Source organism: Theropithecus gelada, chromosome 10, assembly GCF_003255815.1.
Source record: "Theropithecus gelada isolate Dixy chromosome 10, Tgel_1.0, whole genome shotgun sequence".
In the NCBI taxonomy this organism is placed as follows: Eukaryota; Metazoa; Chordata; class Mammalia; order Primates; family Cercopithecidae; genus Theropithecus; species Theropithecus gelada.
The window spans coordinates 33,150,559-33,165,102 of record NC_037678.1 but is presented as its reverse complement, the minus strand read 5'-3'; the positions used below and the strand labels follow the sequence as shown (position 1 = coordinate 33,165,102).

The window sequence follows — 14,544 nt, the reverse complement described above, 5'->3', positions numbered from 1 at the left end:
TCCCTCAGGCCCCTAGGCTGGCCAGGTCGCCTCAGTGCCACGCCTCCCTGGCCCGCGATTCGGCCTGCACGTTACGCTTTGTTCCCAGAAGCAGGTTTTCGACACGCCGCTCCCTCTCGGCTCCAGCTGTTTTCCTGCCAGCGCTGGGAGACCCGGCAGCCGCAGCGCCCCCAGCGGCGCGCAGCGGCCCAGGAAGAGAGTGCCTACCGCCGGCGCGTCTTCAGCCTCCTCCCGGAACGCGGGAGCGGGCGCGACTAGCGCCCACCCAGATCGTCGTGACGGTGCTCCTCATTGGCAGCGTTGTGTGACGCCACGGAAGGGCCCCGGCGGCCGCCGGGAGCTGGGGCTCCGCGCGTGCGCAGACGGAGCCCGCTGAGCGGAGGGGGAGGTGGCTGCCGCTTCTCCCGCGTCCGCCATTTTGTTGCTGTAGCTATTGGGAACGAGCTGGGCAAAACCACCCCGGAGGCGCGACGCTCCTTCGAGTTCGGTGCCTCGTGTGACGGCGGGGGTCGGTGAAGACCCGTGGAGCTGCGACGCCGGCGCGTTCCAGGCCGGGAGTCACTGGAGGCACCCCTGGGACGCCGAGCAGCCCGAGAACCCCGGGGTGGCCTCAGCTGCGGCTCGGCTTTGCGTGCCCTGACCCCTCGGCTCTGCCCTGCATTCCCGGGCGGCTCTCCGTGAGGCGGCCCCGGAGCAGGCGGGCGGCGTTGGAGGATGCTGCGGGCCTGGAGCCGAGAGGAAAGTGCTGGCCCAGCCCTCTGAGCGCTCCTCGAGGTGTGCGAGAGGCCCTTCCTCGGCCCCAAAGCCGTCTGCCGGGCTAAGGCGTGCAGAGCAGGCGAGGACAGCCGCCGCCCCTACCGCCGCAGAGTCCCCGGCCCGACACCATGTCCTCTGCCAGGTTCGACTCCTCGGACCGCTCCGCCTGGTACATGGGGCCGGTGTCTCGCCAGGAGGCGCAGACCCGGCTCCAGGGCCAGCGCCACGGTATGTTCCTCGTCCGCGATTCTTCCACCTGCCCTGGGGACTATGTGCTGTCGGTGTCCGAGAACTCGCGGGTCTCCCACTACATCATCAACTCACTGCCCAACCGCCGTTTTAAGATCGGGGACCAGGAGTTTGACCATTTGCCGGCCCTGCTGGAGTTTTACAAGATCCACTACCTGGACACCACCACTCTCATCGAACCCGCGCCCAGGTACGCGAGAGCCCGTCCCGATCGCGGAGGAAGGTCGAGAACCGGGTCGGTCGAAGGGTGTTTGTGTAGGGGGGTGGGGCGCGCTTGAACCCATATTCCCCCCATTCTGAACCAAATTATTTTCCAGAAGGCCTTCCTAAGGGAAAGCTAGTGTCAGGATCTGGGTCACTGGATAAGAGGATGCGTTTTTGTTTTTTGTGTTTTCCTCATGAGGCTGTTTCTCAATGTCAGGAGGATGCGTTTTAAATGTTTAACGGGGGTGGCATAAAATGCACGCTTTTTGCCTTTCGTGACTTTGTCTGAGTGTAATAGTGATGCAGGGATTTGCTGGTTTTCCTAAAAACCTTTTTTTTGAGACGGAGTCGCCAGGCTGAAGTGCAGTGGTGCGATCTCGGCTCAATGCCACCTCCGAGGGCCTCCCAGGTTCAAGCTATTCTCCTGCCTCAGCCTCCCGAGTAGCTGGGACTACAGGCGCACGCCACCACGCCCAGCTAATTTTTGTATTTTTAGTAGAGACGGTGTTTCACCATGTTGGCCGGGATGGTCTCGATCTCTTGACCTCATGATCCGCCTGCCTCGGTCTCCCAAAATGCTGGGATTACAGGCATGAGCCACCGCACCCGGCCAAAAACCGTTTTTAGCCATAGACTTCTTTGAGAATCTGGAGATAGCCGAGCACTCACCACCCAAGCCCCACCCCTCCCCGCCAAAGGCACGTACACACAAGTTTGCACACTATCCCAGGTTCTTGTACTCCCTCCAAATCTCTGAACTCCAGGTTAACTCCAGGACTGCAGCCTTTGTAACAGTCGACAAAATGAAACCAAAATATCAAAACTATATATTTGATACTGTGGTGCCAAGTTTGAAGCAGGCCAGACACCACCACTTTTATAGTACGTTAATCGCAAAGATAAGGTGCATTGGCTTCAGCGAGGATATTTTTTGGAAAATATATTTCATATTTTCTCCCCAAGGACCATTAGTAGTCCAGAGATTAGTCTGATTAATTTCCAAGGTGGAATTAGGCTAAAATGTTATTAAGGAAAATTTTTGAATGACACTGAGTTGTATCCTAGTTCAATTTCAGACGTGCTTTTTGTGTTAAGTCTAATGACTTAGTATCTCTTATTTTTAAATTAATGCAAAGTGACCAAGTAGTCTCTTTTCCAAGTGAAATACATTATTTTAATTGATTAGTTGCTTTAATTTGCCTTAAGCATTTTAACAAAGATTTGTTTTTATTGTTGTGTTTGACCTGTAACACTTTGATTTTATCAGAGGTTTCTTTTATTTAAATTATCCCAAATTTGAGTTGAAAAGTTGCCTAGAATTTTTAAAGTAACAAACTGGCCAGTTCATTTCTTAAACATCTGTTTTAAAAGGATTGGGTGTTGATGCAGTTTTTCCAGGGTTAAATGTTTATGACTTTATGGATTTGTCGACCGGGTATTACTCTAAACTTTAAACATTAAAAGCTATTATAATTAAGGACACGAACTGTTTGCATAGTGGGATAGAGATAGAAAAAGAAGCCATGATAGTATAATGACTTTAAGATTAACTACTGAACTAAATGGACTTTAAAAGTGGGCAGAAAGTGATTATAAATCAAATACTGTATAACAAAGACCAGGACACCAAGAATCTGATTGGTGAAACATGCGGTTCCTGGCAGATGCTGGTAGTTGCAGTCAACTTTGAGCACAATATAATTCCAATTTAAGGGGTTGAGAATCTTAGAACCCACTGTAGTGAGATTTGTAGTATGACTGAATAAATTATTCATCTCGTTTGTGAGAGTGAATTATATAATTAATACCAGGCATTCATTAAGCCATGCATGTACTTATGTTGAGGTGATGAATACTAATAATACAGCTGTTTCAAAAAGCGAGTTAATGGCGGGGTGTGGTAGCTCACGCCAGTAATCCCAGCATTTTGGGAAGCCGAGCCAGGCAAATCACGAGGTCAGGAGTTCGAGACCAGCCTGACCAACATGGTGAAACCCCGTCTCTACTACAAATACAAAATATTTGCTGGGCGTAGTGGCGGGCATCTGTTATCCCAGCTCCTGGGGAGGCTGAGGTAGGAGAATCGCTTGAACACGGGAGGCGGAGGTTGCAGTGAGCCGACATCGCGCCACTGCACAGCCCAGCGACAGAGTGAGGCTCCCTCTCAAAAAAAAAAAAAAAAAAAGAAAAGAAAAAAAGTGAGTTAATGGCTTGAATCTCCTTCTAGAGGGAGGAAAAGAAGTATGCTGCTTCTGTCTATCCACAGAATCGCCTCCAAATTTTCCATACATGCATGTGTCTTCTTAGAGAACAAGCGTGTAATTCTGTTTTTGCCTCCTCTCGTCCTTCCTTTACTGCAGCTCTACTAGGCTGCTCACTTATTCCCTGGTAGCCATCCTTCCTTACTCATACCTTTGTACCTTTGCACCTTTGCTCCCACTGTTGGCTCTTCATTGACTGCCTTAACTACACCTCGCTGTCCATCTGTTGAAATCCTACCTGTTGTTCCAGTCCCTTCACAGATGATAGGGCCTTTCTCTGACCCTCCCCCTCACGTTCAGCTTTGTTTCTCCTTCTCTGTGCCCTCTGCCTCAGGCCTGTTGCTTTAATTTAGTTTTTCATTTTCCTAGGTATCTCTGAAGGAGATCACCATGCTGATTGAATTAGATACTGACTGAATTTACTTTGTTATACTGAATCTTCGAATTGCCACTCCCAAGCCTGGTTTTCATGGCTTAGCCTTAACATGTTATTAGCCTTTTATAGAAAGCTAGTGACTACTAGAGCCTTGCCAAAGGGAAAACTCAGTGTAATGCTTCTTCACATCCCAAACAGGATAAATTTAGTGGCTTAACTTTTCAGGCATCAAAACTGAGCTTTTAAAGCCAGAATTTAATACCTCTTGGCTAATAATTTTTGGTTTATCTTGCATAGCTAAAATTTGTAACAATAATGTCCTACTCGAAATTTAAGGACTGGTGGCTTGCATTGTTATAGTCTTATCCTTTTTATTGGAACGTTTCATAATTTTTAATTTTATATTTTTGTTCAAATGTTTATAAGAGAATTATAACCCAGCGTAGGTACTGGGAAAGATGTGTGACAGACATACTTTCTCCCTGTGGAACTCCTACTGTAGTGGAGAAGACAGACTGAAAAGTAGAAAAATAAAGTACTAGTAAGATTAATAAATGCTATGAAGGAAATAAACCAAGGCTGAAGGACTATAACAGGAGGGACCTACCCGGGGTGGTGTGGTAGGAGAAAGCATGAAGCTAAGACCTAAGAGTAAAGAAGAACCCTGCCTAGGCAAGGCTTGGCTTGAGAGGAGGGGAAGAGCCTACCAGGTTTAGGGAAAAGCTTATGGAGATGTCCTGAGGTGAGAAAGTCTATTGTGTTGGGAGTGTGTTGTTTCTTTCTTTTTTTTTTTGGAAGATGAGGTCTCACTCTGTGGCCAGGCTACAGTGCAGTGGCCCAATCTCGGCTCACTGCACCCTCCTCCTCCCGGGTTCAAGTGGTTCTCCTACCTCAGCCTCCTGAGTAGCTGGGACTACAGGCGTCCGCCACCATGTCTGGCTAATTTTTGTATTTTTACTAGAGACAGGGTTTCACCATGTTGGCCAGGGTGGTCTCCATATCTTGACCTCGTGATCCACCCGCCTTGGCCTCCAAAGTGCTGGGATTAGGGATGTGAGCCACCCTGTCTGGCTCGGGCGTGTGTTTCTTAAAGGAGAAAGGGGACATAAAAAATTAGTTTGGAGATAAAGATCAAGGTCAGGAATTGGGTTTTTATTTAAAGTGCTGTGGGCTCCAAGGAAGGAATTTGAGGCAGAGGAGTGACCTGGGGCTGTTATTGTAATCCAGCTACAAAATGATGGTGACTAATAGTGACAGTGGAACTGTGACTTGGAGGTGCCTATTTTGGAGATAAAATTGATTTGCTGGTGGGTGGGGATGAAGGGAAAGGGAAGAAAGGATGATTTGGTATGTTTGTAACTTTGTATCTTCTGTGTTTTTTATCTTTAACTGCTTTTTGTATTTGTGATATTCCTATGATGGATTTAATTTCACTTTATTTTTTTTTGAGACCAAGTCTTGCTCTGTCCCCCAGGCTGTAGTGAAGTGGTGTAATCTCGGCTCACTGCCACCTCCACCTCTGGGGTTTAAGATTCTCCTGCCTCGGCCGGGCGCGGTGGCTCAAGCCTGTAATCCCAGCACTTTGGGAGGCCGAGACGGGCGGATCACGAGTTCAGGAGATCGAGACCATCCTGACTAACACGGTGAAACCCCGTCTCTACTAAAATACAAAAAAAATTAGCCGGGCGAGGTGGCGGGTGCCTGTACTCCCAGCTACTCGGGAGGCTGAGGCAGGAGAATGGCGTGAACCTGGGAGGCGGGGCTTGCAGTGAGCTGAGATCCGGCCACTGCACTCCAGCCTGGGCAACAGAGCCAGACTCCGTCTCAAAAAAAAAAAAAAAAAAAATAAGATTCTCCTGCCTCATCCTCCCTAGTAGCTGGGATTACAGCATGCACTGCCACACCTGGCTAATTTTTGTATTTTTAGTAGAGACAGGGTTTCACCATGTTGGCCAGGCTGGTCTTGAGCTCTTGACCTCAAGTGATCCACCTGCCTGGGCCTCCCAAAGTGCTGGGATTACAGGTGTGAACCACCGCGCCTGGCCTAGCTCTAATGTTTTTTATTTAATAGGGGTTGTTTCCAGTTTAACAACAGAATGCTTAAGAAGGTAGCTTGCTTTGTTTGACATTTTCCATTTGTCGATAGATGCATTCAGGCTACAAAGAAAAATTAGAAGAAATAAAATTTTGCCATTAAAAACTAAAGGAGGTTGGCCCTTCAGGAAAATAATGTATTGTACTCAGCAGACTTTGGGCATTGCATGCACCTAGTAATATGGAACCAACATTGAATCAGAGAGCCCTATCATACTTCTGAGGAGCTTACTGGTTACTTTTTTTTTTCTCTTTTTGAGATGGAGTCTTGCTCTGTGGCCCAGGCTGGAGTGCAGTGGCGGGATCTTGGCTCACTGCAAGCTCCGCCTCCTGGGTTCATGCCATTCTTCTGCCTTAGCCTCCCAAGTAGCTGGGACTACAGGTGCCCGCCACCACGCCCTGGTAACTTTTTGTATTTTTAGTAGAGATGGGGTTTCACTGTGTTAGCCAGGATGGTCTCAATCTCCTGACCTCATGATCTGGCCCCCTGGGCCTCCCAGAGTGCTGGGATTACAGGCATGAGCCACCACACCCAGCGTTTTTTTTTTTTTTTTCTTTTGAGACGGAGTCTTGCTCTGTTGCCAGGCTGGAGTGCGGTGGTGCGATCTTGGCTCACTGCAACCTCCGCCTCCCTGGTTCAAGCGATTCTCCTGCCTCAGCCTCCCAAGTAGCTGGGACTACAGGTGCATGCTACCACACCCGGCTAATTTTTGTATTTTTAGTGGAGATGGGGTTTCACCATGTTGAGCAGGATGGTTTCTATCTCTTAACCTCAGGGGATCTGCCTGCCTCGGCCTCCCAAAGTGCTGGGATTACAGGCATGAGCCACTGCGCCTGGCTACTAAAAAAAATAAATAAATAAAATGTCAGCTGTGCTTGGTGGCTCATGCCTGTAATCCCAGCACTTCGGGAGGTTAAGGCAGGAGGATCGCTAGAGCCCAGGAGTTCGAGACCAGCCCTGGCAAGATAGTGAGACCCCATTCCTATAAAAAAATTTAAAAATTAGCTGAGCATGGTGTCATGTGCCTTTAAGTCCCAGCTACTTGGGAAGCTGAAGTGGAAGGATTGCTTGAGTTTGGGAGGTCGAGGCTGCAGTGAGCTATGATCGTGCCACTGCACTTCAGCCTGGGCAACAGAGCCAGACTTTGTCTCAAAAAATGAATGAACGAATGAATGTAAGTTGTATGTGTTTAATTTCCATGCATGGTAAAGCAGCTGTGGGAGAACCGGGAAAGGGTGCTTAGTCTAACCTGAGAGCCCAGAAAAGGAGCCTCACACACCTGTGAAGTAGAAGCCAATCCCTGAAGGGACAGGAGGAAACAAGCATGGTTGTGCCTCCTCCTTACATCCCCTGTTCTAAATATTTAAGAACTCAAGTCTAGACTTCCATAATTGGGAGTAGGGGAAAGGATTGCCAGTAATTTTAATCAGCATAGAATTCAACACTGTGAATAAACCCCTTTGCATTTCTCCTGACCAGTAGTTAAAATCATATGAATTTGATTCAGATAAAATACAAGAACATGGCCGGGCACAGTGGCTCACACCTGTAATCCCAGCACTTTAGGAGGCCAAGGCGGGCGGATTGCCTGAGTGCAGGAGTTTGAGACCAGCCTGGGCAACGTGGTGAAACCCCGTCTCTACTAAAATGCAAAAAATTAACCGGGCATGGTAGCGTGCGCCTGTAATCCCAGCTACTCGGGAGGCTAAGGCAGGAGAATCACTTGAACCGAGGAGGGGTTGGGGGGGGTGGAAGTTGCAGTGAGCCAAGATTGTGCAGCTGGACTCCATCCTGGGAGACAGAGGGAGACTCTCTCCAAGAAAACAAACAAAAACCAAGAACACTGTCCTTATGCTGAGAATGGAATCTTGTCCAGTTAAGAGTTGTGTTCCCAGCCGGGCGTGGTGGCTCACACCTGTAATCCCAGCACTGTGGGAGGCCGAGGCGGGCGGATCACGAGGTCAGGAGATCAAGACCATCCTGGCCAACATGGTGAAACTCTGTCTCTACTAAAACTACAAAAATTAACTGGGTGTGGTGGCATGCACCTGTAGTCCCAGCTACTCTGGAGGCTGAGACAGGAGAATCGCTTGAACCCGGGAGCCTGAGGTTGCAGTGAGCCAAGATTGCGCCACTGCACTCCAGTTTGGGCAACAGAGTAACACTTCGTCTCGGAAAAACAAAAAACAAAAACATTATTTTAATTATTTCAGATAAGTAAAAGGGGACACAGCCTATTAGTGGGGAATTCAGATTAACTTGAGTTGAATCTGAGCTAAAATCATAACAGGTTAGGTGGGGCCACTAGGCACATAGCAACTCACCTGGAATGAACGTGAGAAGAGGCTTCGAAGGCACACTCAACAGTATTCGAATTCTGTCACACCAATTTTCTGATAGAATTAAACCATAGTTAGGTAATTCAAATATCCGAGCTTTTATGCTTTCGGAAACAAAAAAGGAGGGAAATTGGAAAGGGAATTTCTTTGATATATGGAGGCCTACTATATACCAAAACTCACTGCTAGACTCTTGGCATCTACTGGAAGTAAACCATGTTTTTGTTTTTGTTTTTTGTCTTTGAGAAGCTTGGTCTATGGAAAAAATTGAAATAGAATGCCATGACAGCTTAAAAGCAAAGGTGATCAACTGTACCTGAGAGGTGGGGAAAGGCTTGAAAGAGGAGATGCTCTTCAACTGATTCTTTTTTTTATTTGAGAGGAGTCTTGCTCTGTTGCGGCCCAGGCTGGAGCGCAGTGGCCGGATCTCAGCTCACTGCAAGCTCCGCCTCCCGGGTTTATGCCATTCTCCTGCCTCAGCCTCCCGAGTAGCTGGGACTACAGGCGCCCGCCACCCCGCCCGGCTAGTTTTTTGTATTTTTTTTAGTAGAGACGGGGTTTCACCGTGTTAGCCAGGATGGTCTCGATCTCTTGACCTCGTGATCCGCCCGTCTTGGCCTCTCAAAGTGCTGGGATTACAGGCATGAGCCACTGCACCCCGCCTTCAACTGATTCTTTAAGGATGAGAACAAGTATACGAGGTAGAAGAGGTGGTGGCAGTGCCTGCTGGTAAAGACACAGTTATAATTAATGTAAATGATGGGCGGGAACCTAGGAAGGAAAGATAAAGCCAACTTGTAAAGGGCCTCCTGTGCCTTGTAAATGAGTTTAACAATGGGAGCCATCTAAGGTTTTTAAAAAGAGAACTGTCAAATTTTAAAAGGAGAACTGATGAGTTTTACTTTTGAGAAACTGCTCTGGGTGGGGAAAGATCTGAAGGACTAATTCTCTGTTACTAGAGAGGGACCCTGAGAAGCTGAGCCAAGATCAAATGCCATAGGAATGTAAAGTGGCACATAGAAGGTGAGGGAAGAGGTATGATGACTTCAGAGAGGATTGAGTGGTACCTTTGAGAGAAGAGAAAGGGATCAGGGTGGGGGGGTGATTCTTTTCAACAGAAAGAATCTTTCTTTGAGGTACCTTCTGGAAGCTAGGTGGTATTCAGCAATCTGATGGGTTTGTTATTGAGAAGAGAGGTGGCCGGGCGCGGTGGCTCAAGCCTGTAATCCCAGCACTTTGGGAGGCTGAGACGGGTGGATCACGAGGTCAGGAGATCGAGACCATCCTGGCTAACACGGTGAAACCCGTCTCTACTATAAAATACAAAAAACTAGCCGGGCGTGGTGGCGGGTGCCTGTAGTCCCAGCTACTTGGGAGGCTGAGGCAGGAGAATGGCGTGAACCCGGGAGGTGGAGCTTGCAGTGAGCTGAGATCCGGCCATTGCACTCCAGCCTGGGCGGCAGAGCGAGACTCCATCTCAAAAAAAAAAAAAAAGAGAGAAGAGAGGTAAGGGCCGAATACACATAGATTTGGGAATCTCAGCTTAGATAGGATCACCCAGAATGAGCAGGCAGAACAGGAATAAGTAGAGGAAGAGAAGCTGTGGAAGGAGTGGCAGCCACAAGCATAGGAGGAGGAGCCATTAGTGATGCCCTGAAAGCCCAGGGACAGAAGGAAGGGGACCTTGGCATTAAATGCTGGTCAGTGATAAAGAATGGTGGTTACTGGCTGGGCGTGTAATTTTAGCTAGGTGCAGTGGCTGGTTCACGCCTGTAATCCTAGCACCTTGGGAGGCCAAGGCAGGTGGATTGCCTGAACTCAGGAGTTTGAGACTAGCCTGGGCAACATGGTGAAACCCCATCTCTAGGCCTGGCGCGGTGGCTCAAGCCTGTAATCCCAGCACTTTGGGAGGCCGAGACGGGTGGAGCACGAGGTCAGGAGATCAAGACCATCCTGGCTAACACGGTGAAACCCCGTCTCTACTAAAAAAAAATACAAAAAACTAGCCGGGCGCGGTGGCAGGCGCCTGTAGTCCCAGCTACTCGGGAGGCTGAGGCAGGAGAATGGCATAAACCCGGGAGGCGGAGCTTGCAGTGAGCTGAGATCCGGCCACTGCACTCCAGCCTGGGCGACAGAGCGAGACTCCGTCTCAAAAAAAAAAAAAAAAAAAGAAACCCCATCTCTACTAAATTATAAAAAATTAACCGGGCGTGGTGGTGTGTGCCTGTAGTCCCAGCTGCTCAATAGACTGAGGCAGGAGAATCGCTTCAACCTGGGAGGCAGAGGTTGCTGTGAGCCAAGATAGTACCACTGCACTTCAGCTTGGGTGACAGAGCAAGACTCCGTCTCAAAAAAAAAAAAAAAAGAATGGTGGTTAAAAGTAGTTTCACTAGAGAAGTACTTAGCTTATCTTGGACTTGAATTTTTTTTTTTTTTTTTTTTTTTTTGAGACAGCGTTGCTCTGTCGCCCAGACTGGAGTACAGTGGCGTGATCTCGGCTCACTGCAACCTCCACCTCCCAGGTTCAAGTAATTCTCCTGCCTCAGCCTCCTGACTAGCTGGGATTACAGGCGCCCACCACCACGCCCGGCTAATTCTTGTATTTTTAGTAGAGATGAGGTTTCACCACATTGTACCAGGCTGGTCTCTAACTCCTGACCTCAGGTGATCCACCTGCCTCGGCCCCCTGATGTGCTGGGGTTACAGACATGAGCCAGCCACTGCACCTAGCTAAAATTAATTTTTCTACCGGTGTTTTTTGTTTGTTTTTAACTGTGAAATATTTCATACATGGAAAAGAGTAAGGCCGCCGGGTGCGGTGGCTCACACCTGTAATCTCAGCACTTTGGGAAGCCAAGACGGGTGCATCACTTGAGGTCAGGAGTTCGAGACCAGCCTGGCCAACGTGGTGAAACCCCATCTCTACTAAAAAGACAAAAATTAGCCAGACATGGTGGTAGGCACCTGTAATCCCAGCTACTTGGGAGGCTGAGGCAGGAGAATTGCGGTGAATTGAAACTGCGCCACTACCCTCCGGTCTGGGTAACAGAGCGAGACTCTGGCTCAAAAAAACCAAAAAAACAAAAAAAAAGAGTAAGGCTGGGCACGTTGGCTCATGCCTGTAATCCCAGCACTTTGGGAGGCTGAGGGAGGCAGATCACTTGAGGTAAGGAGTTTAAGACCAGCCTGGCCAACATGTGAAACCCATCTCTGTTAAAAATACAAAATTAGCCGGGCAGTAGTGAGGCCCTGTAATCCCAGCTACTGGGGAGGCTTAGGCATGAGAATCGCTTGAACCCGGGAGGCAGAGGTTGTGGTGAGTCGAGATCACACCACTACACTCGATCCTGGGCAATAGAGAGACTCAGTCTCAAAAAAAAAAAAAAGAAAGAAAGAAAGAAAAAAAGTATATGTAAGCTGGGTGTGGTGGCATGCACCTGTAGTCCCAAATACTGGGGAGGCTGAGGTAGGAAGATTGTTTGAGCCCAGGAGTTCAAGACCAGCCAACATAAACCCCCATCTCTGCAAAAAAATTAAGGATTAGCTGGGCATGGTGGCTCATGCCTGTAGTCCCAGCTACACGGGAGGCTGATGTGGGAGGATCACTTGAGCCTGGGAGGTCAAGGCTGTAGTGAGCCATGATCGTACTGCTGCACTGCAGCCTGGGCAACAGAGCAAGACGCTGTCTCAAAAAATTAAAAAAAACAAACAAAAAACTATCATCACTGTGCTCCCTTTAAAAAAAAAAAAAATAGAACATTGGCCAGGCATGGTGGCCCAGACTGTAATCCCAGGACTTTGGGAGGCCGAGGTGGGAAGATCGCTTGAGCGCAGTGAGTTCAAGACCAGCTTGGGCAACATGGAAAGAACCTGTTTCTACAAAAAATACAAAAATTAATCAGATGTGGTGGCATGCACCTGTAGTCCCAGCTATGAAGAAGACTGAGGTGGGAAGATCGCTTGAGCTTTGGAGGTTGAGGCTGCAGTGAGCCATGATTGTGCCTCTGCACTCCAGCCTGAGCAACAGAATGAGATCCCATCTCAAAAAAAAAAAAAGAATATTACCAGCACCTTTGAAACTTCCTTTTTCCAGAAGTTGATTGTATTGGTTCTTAGCTTGCATAAGGAGATTTTAAGCTTAGAACATATTAAAACTTGGTTTAAAGATGTTTTGTGTATGGTTTATACATGTAGAAACTGAGAATGCTTTTAACCAAAAGAGCTGAGAGATTCATTATCATCAGATAAGAAAATTCAGTTACGAATTAGTTGTCTGGGGCTTTGCTGCTCAAAGTGTGCAGTGGACAATAAGCAAAAAGTGAGAAGTATGGTCAAGGGTGTTTGAATGGGCTTGGAAAACCCTGTACATTTTATTTTATTTTTATTTTTATTTTTTTGAGGCGGAGTCTTGCTCTGTTGCCCAGACTGGAGTGCAGTGGCGCGATCTCGGCTCACTGCAAGCTCTCCTTCCTGGGTTCATGCCATTCTCCTGCCTCAGCCTCTGGAGTAGCTGGGACTACAGGCATGCACCACCACGCCCAGCTAATTTTTTTGTATTTTTAGTAGAGACGGGGTATCACCGTGTTAGCCAGGATGGTCTCGATCTCCTGACCTCTTGATCCGCCTGCCTTGGCCTCCCAAAGTGCTGGGATTACAGGCATGAGCCACCGTGGCCGGCCTTTATTTTATTTTTATTTGTTTATTTATTTATTTATTTTGAGATGGAGTTTCACTCTTGTTGCCCAGGTTGGAGTGCAATGGCGCGATTTCGATTCACTGCCTCTACCTCCTGGGTTCAAGTGATTCTCCTGCCTCTGCCTCCGAAGTAGCTGGGATTACAGGCCTGTGCCATCATACCCAGCTAATTTTGTATTTTTAGTAGAGAATGAGTTTCTCCATGTTGGTCAGGCTGGTCTTGAACTCCCGATCTCTTGTGATCTGCCCGCCTTGGCCTCCCAAAGTGCTGAGATTACAGGCGTGAGCCACTGCACCTGGCTTATTTCTTTTTTGAGACGGAATCTCCGTTTGTCACCAAGGCTGGAGTGCAGTGGCATGATCTCGGCTCGCTGCAACCTCCGCCTCCGAGGTTCAAGCGATTCTCATGCCTCAGCCTCCTTAGTAGCTGGGACTACAGGCACGTGCCACCACGCCCAGCTAATTTTTGTATTTTTAGTAGAGATGGGTTTCACCATATTGGCCAGGCTGGTCTCGAACTCCTGACCTCATGATCCACCTGCCTCGACCTTCCAAAGTGCTGGGATTACAGGCTTGAGCCACCGCGCCTGGGCAACCCTTTATGTTTTAAAGGGAAGTTGGGGGAGGGTGCTATTTTCAACCTTGCTCAAAGAACAAATAAATAATTGAGAAGCAATAAATTTTTCTGATGAATGTGCTTCATATTTCTTTAGACAGTGGGATCTAATGGAAAGGCTAAGATATCTGACATGGAGCAACATACATTTATCTCTTCAGTGGAACTAATGTGTAATTTTCAGGGGAGTTTGATGAATAAATAAGTTTGAGAATATAGGGCATAGGACTTGGAATTTATGTCAGGGTTATGACTGGTGAGATTGATTTGCGTCAAATTTATGAATATCTCTGCAGATACTAACACAGAAAATGAGCCCCAAGGTCACTATAGCAGTATAGTAGTGGAGGCAAGTAGAAACTATCTTTATCATATTTGTACACAGACATACCGCTCACCAGGGAAGCAAAGAAGTTGAAAAACACACTGCCTCCCTGACCCAGGAATTTAAACGAGGGATCAGCAAACTGTTGAGTAAAGGGTCAGATTTTATTTTATTTTATTTTATTATTTTTTATTTTTTTTGAGACGGAGTCTCGCTCTGTCGCCCAGGCTGGAGTGCGGTGGCGCGATCTCGGCTCACTGCAAGCTCCGCCTCCCGGGTTCACGCCATTCTCCTGCCTCAGCCTCCCAAGTAGCTGGGACTACAGGCGCCCACCACCTCGCCCAGCAATTTGTTTTGTATTTTTAGTAGAGATGGGGTTTCACCGTGTTAGCCAGAATGGTCTCGATCTCCTGACCTCGTGATTCCCCTGTCTCGGCCTCCCAAAGTGCTGGGATTACAGGCTTGAGCCACCACGCCCAGCAAGGGTCAGATTTTAAATATTTTCAGCTTTTCCATAGGGTCTCTGTCCAACTACTCAACTATGCCCTTGTAGCGAAAAACAGTCATAGACAGTACATAAATGAATGGGCTTGCTATCTTCTTTTTTTTTTTTTTTTTTTTTTTTTTT

At 47.9% G+C, this 14,544-nt stretch overlaps 1 protein-coding gene across 4 annotated transcripts in view; it reads left to right on the top strand.

The window, feature by feature from the left end:
* The first annotated feature begins 336 nt into the window (after positions 1-336).
* CRKL (CRK like proto-oncogene, adaptor protein) overlaps positions 337-14,544 on the top strand; it is a 43,560-nt gene continuing 29,352 nt past the window's right edge. For 3 of the 4 annotated variants that reach the window (XR_003121447.1, XR_003121446.1, XM_025398821.1), the window contains exon 1: positions 337-1,195. Coding sequence is in view for 2 of the 4 variants with exons in the window: in XM_025398821.1 (XP_025254606.1) it covers positions 885-1,195 (311 nt within the window). In the remaining 2 variants the exon portion in view is untranslated. Of the gene's footprint in view, positions 1,196-4,976; positions 4,995-14,544 lie in introns of all 4 variants that reach the window. The other variant, XM_025398823.1, reaches the window with a different exon arrangement.